The 16,574-nt window shown below is 40.8% G+C and overlaps 1 protein-coding gene across 2 annotated transcripts in view; it reads left to right on the top strand.

The window, feature by feature from the left end:
* Positions 1-16,574, top strand: part of LGR5 (leucine rich repeat containing G protein-coupled receptor 5) — a 126,422-nt gene that overhangs the window by 73,521 nt on the left and 36,327 nt on the right. For both annotated transcript variants that reach the window (XM_047742826.1, XM_047742825.1), the window contains exon 4: positions 8,277-8,348. In XM_047742826.1, coding sequence (XP_047598782.1) covers positions 8,277-8,348 — 72 coding nt within the window. The remainder of the gene's footprint in view (positions 1-8,276; positions 8,349-16,574) is intronic.

Consider the following 16,574-nt stretch of genomic DNA (forward strand, 5'->3'; position numbering starts at 1 on the left):
ATGAGTCGTAGCACGAACTCTTTCATGCACCTGTACCTCCATGAACTCAGCAAAATACTTGGAACCATTTAAAATGCATCATAAATAAATCAAGTTTAGATAAGACAAGTAAGGTAATGTTTTTTCAATGTTGAGATATGTGCCACAAAGCATTTCGGATACTTGTTAAATAAATTATACTAGAATCAATTATTTTAATTCACTTAAAAATGTATTTTGGGTGTACTGAGCTACAGAGAGAGAAAAAAAAAGTGTGTGTGTGTGTGTGTGTGTGTGTGTGTGTGTGGCATTGAACAGATTATTGCTAAAAATACAAGGATCAATGAGTATGACCCATGCCCTTGAAGAGTTTATTTGTAGTGCAGGTTGTGGGATCAGGATAGTAGGACAAAGACAAACAGATCTCTGACTCATCTAAAAAGTATGATAGAGATATTTGCAGGACACTGTGAAACTCCCGAGGGTGGGGAACATTTAATCTGGTCGGATGGTTTAGAGTTGGCTTCTGTAAGACATAGAAAGGGGCCTGGTCCCAGAGATCCTTTATGTCACGTCAGAAATGCATGGGCATGATCATGTTCTGGGCACGCTGAGGAACCAGGGGAAAGTTGTAAGCATGGCAATGGCAGTTTCGGACTTGGCAGTTTAGCTAGATTGCTGTGCATGTGAAGAGGGATCTAGAGGAGCAAGACCCCTACTGAATTCATGCTTCCATTTACTTTGCTGACTTAAACACTAATATTCAATGAGCAAATTCAATCGTCAAATATTCTGAAAGTATTTTGGTAAGAGAATAATGGTTCTCAACCAGTCATTCCACCTGCCACACAGTGTTTTGGAAATTTGGGGGGACATCTTTGGTTTTCCAGATGACCAGCATGAAGTAAATTGTCCTGTGATGTGCTACTCAGCCTGGTATAAAAGATTCTTCCACATCTGACCTGACTTCTGTCTGTCCCTCCAGGCCAAGTGTAAATCAATAATATTTTCATGCATAAGAATACTAAAAGGTTTTACAAGAAGTTCTGCATAAGCCTTATGATTTGTACAGGAAAAGTTAAATGGAATAAATATATTCTGTTAAAATCATTGAACAATTCAGTTTATGTATCCTGTCTATTTCAGTATTATATGATTTCTAACCACATTTTTTTAAATTTTTAAATGTTTTTATTAACATATAATGTATTATTAGCCCCAGGGGTACAGGTCTGTGAATTGCCAGGTTTACACTTCACAGCACTCATCATATCACATACCTTCCCCTCTCCCTACCCCCCTACCCCTGGCAACCCTCAGTTTGTTTTATGAGATTAAGAGTCTCTTACGGCTTGTCTCCCTCCCAATCCCATCTTGTTTCATTTATTCCTTTCCTACCCCCCAAAGCCTCTCAACTTCCTCATATCAGGGAGATCATATGATAGTTGCTTTCTCTGATTGACTTATTTCGCTAAGCATAATACCCTCTAGTTCCATCCATGTCATCACAAATGGCAAGATTTCATTTCTTTTGATGGCTGCATAGTATTCCATTGTATATATTTACCACATCTTCTCTATCCATTCATCTCTTGATGGACATCTAGGTTCTTTCCATAGTTTGGCTATTGTGGACATTGCTGCTATAAACATTTGGGTGCATGAGCCCCTTTGGATCACTACATTTGTATCTTTAGGATAAATACCCAGTAGTGCAATTACTGGGTCATAGGGTAGCTCTATTTTCAACTTTTTGAGCAAACTCCATACTGTTTTCCAGAGTGTCTGCACCAGCTTGCATTCCCACCAACAGTGTAGGAGGGTTCCCCTTTTTCTGCATCCTCGCCAGCATCTGTCATTCCCCGACTTGTTAATTTTAGCCATTCTGACTGGTGTGAAGTGGTATCTCATTGTGTCTAACAACATATTTTGTTGAAAATTGTGTTAATGCAGTAGAATTACTTCCAAAGCCACACACACACACACACACACACACACACACACACACACACACAAAGAATTAAAGATATGGGGCGCCTGGGTGGCTCAATTGTTAAGCATCTGCCTTTGGCTTGGGTCGAGATCCTGGGATCCTACAATCAAGCCCTGGGTTGGGCTCCTTGCTCAGCAAGAAGCTTGCTTCTCCCTCTTCCACTCCCCCTGCTTGTATTCCTGCTCTCAGTGTCTCTCTCTCTCTGTCAAATAAATAAATAAAATCTTTAAAAAAATTAAAGATATAGGGGGCCTGGGTGGCTCAGTTGGTTAAGCGACTGCCTTCGGCTCAGGTCATGATCCTGGAGTCCCGGGATCGAGTCCCGCATCAGGCTCCCAGCTCCACCGGGAGTCTGCTTCTCCCTCTGACCTTCTCCTCGCTCATGCTCTCTCTCACTGTCTCTCTCTCTCTCTCAAATAAATAATAAAATGTTTAAAAAAAATTAAAGATATATAATTGTGGAAGCATAAGACTTCTTAAAAATAATTGCCATGAAATTAGCAGAGAAACATGAAACGTCAGGATAAGGCTCTCTTGAATTTCATTAACAAGTGTTGCTTAATAAATATATTTTGGCCTTTAAAAATTTTTGGAGAGTGGTCATAAAAATCTATCCTATGATGATTATGTAATGATTTATTTATTTGGGGGTGACCCAATGCTTTTTAATCTTGCTCTTCCATTATCCAGCAGTGTCTACCACCCGACTGCTATGAAGGCAATATTGTGCTATTTCTTTTTCCAATTTGGCTTCAATTCGCTGTTGTCTATATGCTCTCCAGGACCTCTTGAAGTCCTGGAGAATGAATGCTTGCCTCAGCGTATGATGGAGCTTTAAGACAGGATGAGTGTTCACTGTGATACTTCAACCCTATCTTGTCCTAGGGGAGAATTATTTCAACACTACTCTTCTCTATAAGGAAGTCATTTGTGAAAATATCCATGCTCATCTGCGAGAGTATAACACTTCCTGATTTTCTCTCTTATGACATCTAAAATTTGTCATAGCATGTTATCTTTATTTTAATAAAGGTTGTTTCCTTCTGTCCCATATAAGTACAGTCTGTTATCTATCTTAACTCTGGTTCTTCTTTTAGTATGCATCTAGCCCTCTAATCTCATTTCCCTGTTCTTGTCCAACATAGTTTCTGATCATGGGGTTTCTCTCATGCCCAACCTTATTCATTAAAAGGAGAGGCAAGCATCTGATTCTCTCATAAAGATGTCTCCTATCTGAACATCATGTGTGTAATGACACGTGTATCACTTTATTATACATTTCTTTTATTTGTCCTTCATAATATAGTTAGGGCAGTATCTTATATTGATTTTTTTTCCTTCAAAATGATGTGTGTAAATAGGCTATATTTTTATGAATGTTATCTAAATAAAAGAGATAAGGCATTATAAAATATTGGGATTAAAGGGAGAATTGGGTCCAGTAGTGTTGAGACCACAGGGCTAGAGGTAAAATGCAAAACAAGACAACCCTATTTCTGTGTTCATGGCAACTCTTCCAAATGTTTTGTAAAGTCCCAAAGCCATTGGAAGAAAGAAATAACTGATTACAGTATAGAATGGTAAGAAAGGTATTATAAAAGTTATATCCATCTGGGTCCATGACCAGCATAGAGAGGGTAAGGAGGGCATTTGACAAAAAAAAAAAAAAAAAAGAGAGAGAGAGTGAGAGAGAGACAGACAGACAGACAGACAGAAGAGTAATCCAGTCCACTGAGAAAATTAAGACAGCAACAGCTCTCATTGGCTAGGACTCCGTTATATCTGAAATCCTGCTACTGTGAACTCTGGAAGTTCACTAATATTTAAGATTACCCCTGTATACTGGCCTCATAAAAAAAATAATAGTAAGTTATTGGTTCTGCATTGCAAAATACCTAGTCCAGTGGAATTCTGAACGAGGCTTTCTTCAACCAAGGTTTATTTTCTCGTGTAAGCCATTCAGTCAAGGAACAGCTTCTCATCCTACCCCCCAGCACCAGAACCAAAGCCATGTGGAGGTGATGGGTAAAACTAACTGGGGAGAAGTACAAGGAGCCCAAATTCTCTCATTCCCATGTAGACTTACAACAGAGTCTCAGCGGCTATTTGATCTCTAAACACAAAACAATTAGGCAGAAGGAATACCAAAGGATCAAGCCATCAACTGTGTTGAAGTCCCCTTGTAACATATAATTTCATCTCCCAGTGCTGCGTTATACCTGTTCTCAATTAGTCCTGTTGGCAAAAAAGATAACCAAACATTGTATTATTAAGAAGCTCGGGATGCTGTTGGAAATAGTGAATATTTTAAATTTTTAATACTTTAAATATATTTAGACTTTTAAATACATTTTAAAATAAATTTTAAATTTTTAAACATTTTTAATTTTTTAAATTTTTAATATTTTAAGATCAGGGAAAGAAATTAAGAAAATGCGCAACCATTCTTTGTCTCTAAAGAAAGTGTTTTCTTTTCTTGCCCATATGCGAATGATAAATATGAAGCTAAAATTGCCTAAACCCATATCCATGAAAATATAAGCTTTCTGCTTATATTCAATGCACTGAATAAAGGAATATTTGCAAAAGAAATCAGCAGCCATGTTGTGAATGCTTTCTGTTTTAATTGCACTCCATAGTGCTATAAACCCTTTAATTGTTTTGTCTCCCACTAGGATATCTTAAACAAAAACAGAATTTTCTAATTAACTCACTGGAGACTTATAAGGATATAATGGAGATAACTTGCTCTTATTTTGTCATTTAAAAGTAATTAAACAGAAGTTATTTTAGGAAGAGAATCAGGACTTAAGTGATTTTTTTTTAAATTATATTTTTGGTATTTTACTGGTAGAAGTAATCCAAAAATTAAATTGCCAAGAGGTAGTTCAGGAGTAGTTTAAAAATTATCATCAGCAAAGCTCACTTAAATTCTGTTTTCTGAATGTATAAAACTTCGGAGATGTTTTAAAACTTGTATAAAGATGTATAAAACTTTGGAGACAGTTTGCAACTACTTAATGAAGGAAAACCACCTGAATATCTCTTATCCTCTACTCCAATTTTCCAATTTTCCCAATTCCTTGACAGGTATGTGAAGTGTGAAGTCTTCCTAAAACTTGACTTTGTTCATAAAGAAGCAATACATTTGACACTCTTGATTTATGAAATGTTAGTTGAATTCAAGTTCAATAATGAAATTCTTTCAGCAAACTACTGGACTAGAAGTGACATAATTCTGTTCTTTCTTTTTTTTTTTTTAAAAAAGCTCATGTTTTACTTCTTTTTTTTTTAAGATTTTATTTATTTATTTGACAGAGAGAGATCACAAGTAGGCAGAGAGAGAGAGAGGAGGAAGCAGGCTTCCTGCCAAGCAGAGAGCCCGATGCGGGACTCGATCCCAGGACCCTGGGATCATGACCTGAGCCGAAGGCAGAGGCTTAACCCACTGAGCCACGCAGGAGCCCCCAATTCTATTCTTTCTTAAACAGAATCTCAGACATGATAAGAAAAGTGTAAATTTTATGACCTTTAAGTATTTTTTTGTGTCTCATTTGTATACGAACTCACATTTCATATTTTAATCCTCAAGCACCTTATCAGTCAGATGATCTTATTATATTCCCATTATACAGATAAGTGACCAAAGGTCAAAGAGATTAAATGGTTTTAAATTAAAAGACGTAAAACTTAGGCCTTATCTCCAAGCTCAATGTAGCCCCAAGTTCAGATGAAAATATTCTACCAGAAATCACTTGGTCTAGCTTAGAGTAATTCTCAGTGTGTGGCCCTCTTGCCCTTCAGCACCAGAATCACCTGGAAGTTGGTTAGAAATGCACATTCTCTGGCTCCTACCCAGATGTACTGAACCAGAAACTTTGAGGGTGGGCCCAGCACTCTGGGTTTTAATAAGTCTCCCGGTGGATTCTGATAAACCCCGAAGTCTGAGAACCACTGGCACAGATTTTTTTTTTTGCTCATTTTATTTTGTGGTTAATTAAAATGTCACATCCAATATGATCTCTGATGATGATGTTAGTTTTGACAAGGAGTCTATCAATTCATAGAAAAAAGGGCTGACCTTGGTGGAATGCTTACTGTACAGCACGGATTGTTCCGTATATATTCACTCATCAGATCATCTCAGTAAGCCCTCGGGTGGGTATTATTATTGGTCACTGAGATGTGGAGAAATTGGATGATTCCCCCGAGGCCACACCACTGGTGGCAGGGAAAAGGCAGACCGATTCGAGAACCCATACTCTTACCCATACTGTAATCATTCCGTACACTATCCAACCGAGAATCTGGACATTCAGCCAATATGCCTCAAGAGACTGCTTGCAGTGCAGTGGAGCGTACACCAAGTTCAGAGTCAGACATACACGTGGGGTTGGTTTCCCAGTGAGTCATCTCATGAAAAGAAACTTCTGCAGTGGATAGGAGAGAAACAGGCACATTTTTTTCAGAGATCCAAATGTAAAGCGGGCGACCTCCTCAGCAGAAATATTTCTGTAGAATATCTACCTTCCTAAAATAGTCTTCTGCCTCTGGCTTACCTAGACCATGAAATACAGGCGGAATGGCTGCGAAATTATGGTGTTATAAACATTTATGAATAAGCTAGCAAAGTACAAGGAATCTAATGGGAATTTTTTCCCTTGCTATTTCCCTACTAACAGTGATATATTTTTATTTCATTGTTACCAGGTGTTACTGTTCCGTAGTCCTCATGTTCTGAGAACTGTTGAATCCAGGCGAGCAAAAGCGCAATACTTCACAAAAAGAATTTAATTGTTATTAAAATATGACCACACACAAGAAGAGAGAAGATCTTTAATAGCTTCCTACTGTAGCCACATTTCCATTTTGTCTAATTTATATAGTCATCAGAGGGATCCTTTAAACCATACATAAAACAAGTGTTGGTGAAGGTGTGAGGAAAGTAGATCCCTTGTACACTGTTGGTGGGAATGTCGATCAGAACAGCCTCTAGGAAAAACAGTATGGAGGTTCCTCAAAAAATTAAAAATAGAAATACCATATGTTCCAATAATCCCTCTATTGGGTATTTACCCAAAGAAAACAAAAACACTAATTTGAAAAGATATATGTATCCCTGTCTTTATTGCAGCATTATTTACAATACAAGATATGAAAGCAATCCAAGTGTCCATCCATAGATGAATGGATAAGGAAAATGTGTGTGTGTGTGTGCATGCATATGTGTATGAATATTATGCAGCATGAAAAAGATGAGATCATGCCATTTGAGACCACATGGATGGACTTAGAGAGTATTATGCTAAGTGAAATAAATCAGACTGAGAAAGACAAATGCCACATGATTCACTCATAAGTGGCATCTGAAAAAATGAACAAACAAAAAGCAGAATCAGACCTATCAATACAGAAGAAAAACTGATGGTTGCCGGAGGGAGGTGGTGGGTGGAGATGGTTAGCAAAATCAGTGAAAGGAGGTAGGAGATAGCGGCTTCCAGTTACAGGGTGAATAAGTCACAGGAATAAAAAGCAGAGCATAATAGTCAATGATACTGTAATCGTGATGTATGGAAACAGTTGGTTGCTACACTTGTGATGAACATAGCATAATGTAGAAACTTGTACATCAGTAAGTTGTACCCTGAAACTAATGATACATTGTATACCAACTATACTCAAATTTTTAAAAAGGATAAAAACATAAATTAGAGCATATCATTTCCCTACATAAACCCTCCAATAGGAGTTTCTCACCACACTTAAAAAAAAGCCTCATTGTGGCCTGCAAGTCCTCCGTGAGATAGCCTCAGTTTCTCTCAACCTCTTGGTCTCACTCACTCCTCTCCCATGATCCTTGGCTGCTCCTTGAACGAGTCAAACAAGCTCTGGCCTCTGGGCCTTTGCACTTACTCCTCCCTCTTCTCAGAAATTCTTCCCAGATGTCCACAGGATTTGCTCCATGACTCCATTCTAGTTTCCACTTAAGTATCACCTCCTAAGAAAGATCTTCCCTGACCACCTTTAAAATAAAAATCTCACCCCTGTAGCCATCCATCCCAAATCCGTGTTTTGTTCTTTTTTCATGGTACCTATCACTTGTCTGATGTTATAGACTCATCCATCAATTTTTACTTATCATTCACTCCACACAGGAACGTTAAGCTCCCCAAGAGCCAAGACTTGGTCTTATGCTCTGCTGTTTCTCTAATGCCTGGAACAGTGCCTGGCATGGGTATGGCCAATTATTATTCGTTATCGTGAGCCTTCTTTAACGTTTTTCTTCATTTGTTTTCATGGGCAGTATGCTGCAGAATAATCACCTGAGACAGGTACCGACGGAAGCTCTGCAGAATTTGCGAAGCCTTCAGTCCCTGTAAGTATCGCTCGCGAATGTTCTCAGGATCAGTGTGAGAAGGGGCACTGAAATGTCAAAGTGGCCACTTTAATCAGTGCCTCGTTTGGGGACCATACCTAAATAAGTTGTGAAGGAGACTTTTCATTAGAGCAACAATGCTTCGAGCCTCATAGAACAATACATGTGGGAGGGATGAGTGTTGGAGTTTGGACACTGACTCAGGTCAGACACTCAGGCTCGGCACCTGCAGTGACAAGCTCTTAGATATACTGGTATCACAGGACAGAACGTCCAGGATCTCGCCCTACCTTCCCCTGTAATATTTTCATTCCAGAGTTCAAATCAGAGAGAATGTTTTCTCTTTTTATCTAGAAAAAGGGGTATCACAATCTAGACATCTTGGCATCTTCAGTTTATTCTGTTTTTAGATGATCTGAGCTGCCTTATAGTAAAATGTTTTCTGGGTCAAATAAAGATTTAATTTTTAGGGGCGCCTGAGTGGCTCAGTGGGTTAAGCCACTGCCTTCGGCTCGGGTCATGATCTCAGGGTCCTGGGATCGAGCCCCACATCGGGCTCTCTGCTCAGCCGGGAGCCTGCTTTCCCCTCTCTCTCTCTGCCTGCCTCTCTGCCTACTTGTGATCTCTCTCTCTGTCACATAAAAAAAATAAAAATAAAAAAAATAAAAAGATTTAATTTTTAAAGTTCCATATGGACATCAGGAGTCCTCAAATCCATACACCGAGATCTAACAGTATGTCTTAAAGCCTTCCTGCATAACTTCCCCATCCCCACACAGACATACAAACATACCAGCAATCCCCAGATAGACTCACACATACCTCGGATTCACACACAGACACACCCATAGACATAACACAACGGCGGTGTTATTGTTCCTTATTCTGAATACACAAGTTTTCTGTCAGGAGTTTCCACTCTCCATTGATTTAGACTCTCTGAATAAATAAAAATCAGTTATTTCTCACAAAAAGAACTTTCTTACCATCTGGATGTTTTAGAGCTTGGGGTATAAGCAATTGTTTACAGTGATTATTTGTCAAGGTTATGCCACAAGCAGTTGGCTAGTAGATCTTCCTCTCGTCAGAATGTATCAGTGTTTACAATCTGTTGCATGATTTCCAATATATGCGTGTGTAATCTCTGCTTTTATCTTACTTACACATGTCAAGCAAAATACTGGTTTCTGGTCTAGACTGCTGAGGGAGATAAATGCATAAAAAGGCCAAATAAATATTGCAGACTCTAGATGAAAAGGATTAAAAAGATTCCGATAATTGGGGCGCCTGGGTGACTCAGTCAGTCGAGCGTTGGACTCGATTTCAGCTCGGGTCATGATCTCAAGGTTGTGAGATCCAGCCCCATGTCGGGCTCCACCCTCAGAAGGGAGTCTGCTTAGGATTCTCTCTTTCTCCCTCTGCCCTTCCCCCTCTCCCTCTTTAAAAAAAAAAAAAGGAGAAGAAGAAGAAAGAATCCATTAGTTAATAATTACATATGGTTTGCTTAATGCCTTTTACTGAGATGATTCAAGAGAAGGAGGAATGTGAGATTGAAGATGATACTTTCCTCCTTTGATCTTTCTTTTTTTTTAATGAAAGCAAATCTGTGCTTGAGAGCATTTTAAGCTTTTTAGTCCAGTCAAACAAAGTGACTTCCTAGGTTTTCACGGGCCTATAGATAAACAAGCCCACAAGGGCCCCTTTGTGGCCTGGGACTGGTCTGTTGCATTTTCAAGGGCTCCCTAAAACCATCCAAGTATCACTCCTCCTTTGTTGCACCAGCATTTTCCTGAAGGAAAGGAGCGGTCAGAGCGGCCACACGCTCTCAAGTGGGGCTGTCTGTGTAAGGGCACAGGGTCTAGGGGCTGCATCGAAAAATGAGATAATGGCAGTGGCCAATGGGAACTTTAAACAGCTGTGAGGCAGAAGATACAAGGATAAGAGTTTGTAACCAAAAGCCACTATCAGCTGAAAGAAGATCACAAACAGAACACACACAGAAGTGAACTCTTTGAGAAAGAGAAAACCAGGAATCTTTTGTTCACTCAAACTGGGTGGTGCCTCCCTGATAAAGGTGTCCGGATTTGGTTTCTTACCGTTTCCATATTTACTGTTCACCAGGTGTCTCTTGCATGATGGTTTCTGATTCACCAAAAAACAATTGTGTTTGAAACCTTATAAGTATGTGTTCCCTGTGAAAAAGCCAAGGGTTAACTTTCTATTATGATGGTTATCGCATCTAGATAGACCGCTGGGCCCGCAGTGCTTGCTGAATTTTATCGGGCGGCTGTGTGATGTCTGTCCCGCAGTCCCTTTGCCTGGAGTGCACAGACCCATGTGAGGTGCGGGCTACCACGCCACGTCTACTCACATTCTTTGTGCTGCTTTGATACAAGAATTAGATTTGGCAAAAAGTATCATAGACAGAGCCACCAACCACACAGACACTGTATTGTACCCGACCCGGTTTGCAGGGGGGTGGGGGTGGGGCACAGCGAGCCCTTATTAAAGTTTTACTGTTGTCCCAGATCCAGAGTGTGGAATAGTCCCTCTCCTGTTTCCTTGAAGCAGATCTGAAAATGAAAGCGCCAGTTTTGAGAGGAGTGGTTATTACACACATAACATTCCTCATCCGCTCTCCATTCATTGCCCTTCGAGCTGCTTCCGTATTGATGTCAGCAACAAAGAGAGTGACAGCTGTCTCCTGCCTTCTGCCAGCAACCAGGAGGCCTCCACTCAGACCCCCGGCTCTTCTTGTGCTGCAGTCCAGCCCTTAGCCTGTCCCTCGGCCCTTCTGGTCACGGTTCCTCTTCTTTCTTTCTCTGGAAGTTACTCTGGTTCTCCTCACTTGCTCATTTTCCTTGTGTTATACCTTCATGCTCTACGGGGCGCTGGGCTGTGAGCGTATCAGCCCTGTGTGAGCGCCGCCTGGTCATTTCCAAGGGGAGCTCCTCAACCCCAACTGCAAAGAAGAATCACGGGGGGGGGGGGGGGGGGGGGGGGGAGCGTGGTGGCAGTTGGTGACTCCTGAGGCTGCACTCTCCGAGTGTTTTTCTAACTGGTGCAATTATATAACGTGAAGGGCTTTTTAAAGGAGGAATGGGAAGACGGGTGTCCCTACGTTCCTACAGGTGTTGGGCAGATACTCTTCCTGAAACATTTTCAAACCTGAAATCATAACCTTATGCATTCCAGGATGAACACATGATGTCCTTAGACCATGCACTAAAAGTCAGGGGTTGCATTGTTTGTGTTTAATTGAAATAGCTCACATCTGCCTATTAATTCTACCGACAGACTACGGCCAATAAAGATAGGAGGCCACATACTGTGTATTACACCCCCCCATTCGAACGCGTTGATCATAGCACGGGCACCTCCAAGATCCACAGAGCGGTGGCCCCCATCTCAGTCTTACTTACTCAAAAACTTCATTTTAACAGAATCCTCCGGGGACTGGTGTGGCCACTGCTTTTTGAGAAATGAACATTTTTGTTGTTCTATGACACTAACAAGTGGTCTACAAACCAAAACCGGCTGATAACGACCCAAGTAGATCTTTGGTATGCTTTGCTTCACCGTATCGAGTCAGCTGCATTGAAGATAGTTTAAGAAACCTGACAGGCTAAAATTGGTAACATTGCTGAGCAAAAAACAAATTGGACTCATGTTTCAGGAGATGTAGTTTTCATTTCTTTTACCTACTTATTATTTCTATTACCTATTTATTTGGCTTTGTTCGTAACGAAAACACATAGGTACGTTTGTGTTCTTGTAACTCTGTCCTGATGCTTGCAAATTGCTTGCATAAAGAACAAGAGGTCAAGCCCACGTGCCAGAACTCAGTAGCCTAGAGCTTGCCCCTGTACAGTATGGCCATTTCCCTCAGACATGGTAACGACTGCCCAGACACCAGTTGGCTTTTTTGTAATGTAATCAAATATAACTTAATTTCCTTTCTGTTTTTTTGGAAGGGAATAGGAAATGTAATCAGAATTCACAATGAGTTGTATTTCACCAAGAAACTTTGGGCATAATAGTCATTTGAGGACCAGGTTCAGATTACAGTGATTTGATGGAAACTCAAACCTTAACCCTCCCATGCCCTCACACCTTTGTATTTGTAGTTAAGAAATCGGTCTTGGGGGGAAAAAATCACTGCTTCATTTATGGACAGTCCTTAATGACGTTCATTCATCTCCCTGTCATCAAGTCCAAGATGATCAAAGAGAATGTCGTATTCATGTTTGTCCTGTATTGCATTTAATACATGTTAGTTTTCATTCCAGGTTTGCACTAGAGAAACTAATTGGGTTGGTACATAGGAAATAAGAGATTTAGACATATCTTTAGTATTGTCTCTATTCTCCAATCAGCTGATGTTCATCTTCAGAGTGTAAGACGTTATTTTAAAACCAAAAGAAGGAAAACTCCTGCCTGGAACAGGATCTGCTCCAGCATCTCCTGGTGATCGTACCTTCAGGGCTTCCTACTCCATCCCTGAACCCTTTGAATTGTTAATAACTTCCCCCACTCTCTTGCTTATAACAGTGGGGTTTTGCTTATAACAGTCCTAAAACAGAGTAAGCCAGAGGAGGAGACGAGGAGACAGAGGAAGAGGGGGAAGAGGGGGCGCTCACCGCACTGAGCCAAAAGTCAGGCAAGCCTAGAACTAGCCACATTTTTCTCCCAATACACAGGAGCCTATTCGGTTTCAGACCCTGGATAAAGAATGGGAAGGAAGTAACAAAAGACAAGGTGGTGTCTGCAGACAAAAAAAGCAGAGTGAGGTAACCAAGAGGCTAAGTTTAAAAGATCAAAGGGGTTTAAAAAAAATGGTTTTAGTATTAGTGACATTATTCCTTCCACTAAAATAGTCTCCAGAAAGAGAAATGACAAGCATACACGATAAAAATGCATGTCCAATAAATAAAAATTTGATTTAGTTTTGCACCAAATGCCAGCGTGTCGGGTCGGTCTTGGGATGGGGGTGGACTTAGACGTTCTAGAGGCCAAGTGTTTTGCTGTAGCAGTCTTGGGCACTCACTTCATAGAACCATGTGCAAACCTGCACCCAATGAATTATTATGAAAATTTCATTGTCTCCCTCCCCCCATTTAAACAGGAGACGAAAACTATTTTTAAAGATAAAGCCCTTGCCATGAAATGTTTATAGCCAGTTGGAACACAGTCCTCAGAATCATATATGAAAAAAATGTGAATACTTAATGCAAGACCCCATGCGCGAGGCTTTCTTACATCAGGTTACCCTCCAGCGCCCTGATCAAGTCCCGTATAGGACAGTCCTAGCAGATCAGTAAATAAGCGAGAACACAGATGTTATCAACGAGAAGTCAAGTACCACTTTTCTCAGTCTTGTGATGAGAAACGAAGGTTCCATTTGGGAAGCAGATTAAACTCTTTGGAGAAGCTAAAGGGATAGCACCAATGGGAAGGTGCCTTGTGAAGGGGGAGAAATGTGTCCCCCTCTCCAGAGTAGGTGAAGTTTGTGAGGAGTTGTAAAAAGGCACATGAAGAAGCAGTAAAGCATGTCATGTACCAGGACAAAATCAGAAACACTCAGGGAATTTAAACCTCTGTGGTTATAAAAGCAACAACCCCCTCCCTCCTATTTATGAAGCACTTTTACCTGCAATGTTCCCCTCATCCTCATCCTCGAAGCAGTCTCCCGAGAAAGGAGCTGAAGTGATCCCCTCCTTAGTGAGGAAGAGGCAAAAGTTCAAAGAGGTTCAATGACTTCCTCAAGGTCTTATGGCTTGTAATGGAGTCAGGCTAGAGATGAGTCTGGGATAAGAATTCTGGTCTCGGGGCACCTGGGTGGCTCAGTGGGTTAAGCCCCTGCCTTTGGCTCAGGTCATGATCCCGGGCCTGCTTCCTCCTTTCTCTCTGCCTGTCTCTCTGCCTACTGGTGATCTCTGTCAAATAAATAAATAAATAAATAAATAAATAAATAAATAAATCTTTTTAAAATTAAAAAAAAAAAAAAGAACTCTGGTCTCTTCGACTCCAAAATCTGCCCATTTTAGTGTAGTGACGCTCTCTTGCCCCCCGCTCCAAAGCCACTGTGGAGAATGGGCACACAACAGATAACACTGATATGAAGGAAAGGAGCCTGACAGAATCACATCTTCCCTCTAGACCTATGTTGTGAAGCTTTACAAAAAGAAAGAAACTAGTAATGATGCAGGACAGAAGTAAATAAGTTGAAGCAGGAAAGAGAACACTATTATTAAAGATGGGCCAGTCAGCCTTTCGTAGTGTTTCCCTTGCATTCGGTTGTCTGTTCCCTCATCACCTGTGAGGTAGAATTTGTCTCCGTTTTCTTGATAAGGAAACTGTAAGAAAAGGGTATCTTGTCTCTATTGCAAAGGTGAAAGTTGATTAGACAAAGACAAGAGGGAAGAACATTTCAGACAGAGGGAACTATGCATGCACTACCTTGTTGTGGACAGGGGAGGGAGGCAAGGGGCTAGTACATCAGGGAACAGATACAAGGTCCATGTGGCTGAAGCAGGAAGAGTGAGGTGGAAGAAATATAAGAACAGTTTAGCGAGGCAGTGGGTAGGGAGGGTCACACACCTTGAAAGCCATTTGGGACGTGTCAAGGATTTTGGTCTTCATTGTGAAAGCAATGGGAATCCACTGGAGGAAAGGGCATGATCAGATCTGTGTTATTGGAACAGCCTAGGGGAGAAAGGAGAAATTTGTCAGGATTGGGACAGTGGGAGATGGTGAAAAGGAAATGGATTTGAGAAATCTTTAGATGAAATTACCAGTATTTGGTAATGAATTGGCAATGGAGAATGAAGAAGGAAGAGGTGTCAGGGATGATCACATTTCTGGTTTATATAACCGTGTGCTTAATGAAGCCCATCCCAAAGAAAAGAAACACAGGTAGAGGGCTGCATTTGAGGAAAATAGTGTAGGAAATAATGAGTTTGGTCTTGAACATGTATATTTATGAAGGAATGACTAAGTAGAAATGTCACATGAACAACTTGAAATCCAGATCTGAATCTCAAAGAAAAGTGAAATTTAGGTCAGGTCCTCCTACCATACATTTCCCTTCACCTAACACCTCATGGCAATGATTTGATTGTCTGACTACACTTGAGAAAACATGCTCCATAAATGTTGGATCAACATATTTAGAAAACATGTTCCATGTCTGCCTGGTTTGCTGTTAGCTCTCCAGCACCAGGAGCAGGACCTGCAGAAAACACATTCAAGAAACATTTATTGAATTTATTGAACTAAAGCCTCAGACCCTAAGTGTTGTTCCAAACATCTGCTCAGGATCAACTCATCTCCTCTGGTTTGTCGCCCACATTCACTGATCTCCCTGGCTCCAAACTCTTTATCTCTGGGCCTGGCTTTTTCTCCCTGCCCTTCCTGAGCTGAGTTGGACCCAGTGGTTCCTTCAGGGATTTTGGTGTCTGCAAGATTTAGCTTTCCATTGTCTTAGCTAAGGACTCTGCTCTAAGAATTCAATGGTTCAGGGCAAACTGGTGGTTGCCAGAGGGCCGGGGGTAGGGGAGGGGCTGGTGGGGGCAAGGATGTGTAAAATAGGTGAAAGGGATTAATAGGTACAAATTTCCAGCTATAAAATAAATAAGTGACATGGGACGCCTGGGTGGCTCATTGGGTTAAGCCTCTGCCTTTGGCTCAGGTCATGATCCCAGGGTCTTAGGATCGAGCCACACATCGGGCTCTCTGCTCAGCGGGGAGCCTGCTTCCCCATCTCTCTCTCTGCCTGCCTCTCTGCCTACCTGTGATCTGTCTGTCAAATAAATAAATAAAATCTTTAAAAAAAATTTTTTTAAATAAATAGTGACAGAAGTAACAAGTACAATATAGGGAATGTAGTCAGAAATATTGTAATAACGTGGTGTTGTGACTACAACTTACAGTGGTAAGCATTGAGTAATGTGTAGAACTGTTGAATCACTATGTCATACACCTGAAACTAATATAATATCAACTCTACTGCAATAATAATTTAAAAAAAAAAAGGAGTAGGTTTCAGGGAAGAACCATAATGTTAAGTGTTGTAGGGTTCATGAGATTCAGACGGGCAGGAAGTAGGAGATGGCCCAGGAGTACCATGGGAGGGAGCTAAAAAGGGACAATTTGACCGGGACAGAGAAATAAGAGAAAACTGTGGCTAGATAAGGTGGATGGTTAGCTTTGAATATCAGATGGGAG

The sequence above is a fragment of the Lutra lutra genome, chromosome 8 (genome assembly GCF_902655055.1).
Source record: "Lutra lutra chromosome 8, mLutLut1.2, whole genome shotgun sequence".
Lineage (NCBI taxonomy): Eukaryota > Metazoa > Chordata > Mammalia > Carnivora > Mustelidae > Lutra > Lutra lutra.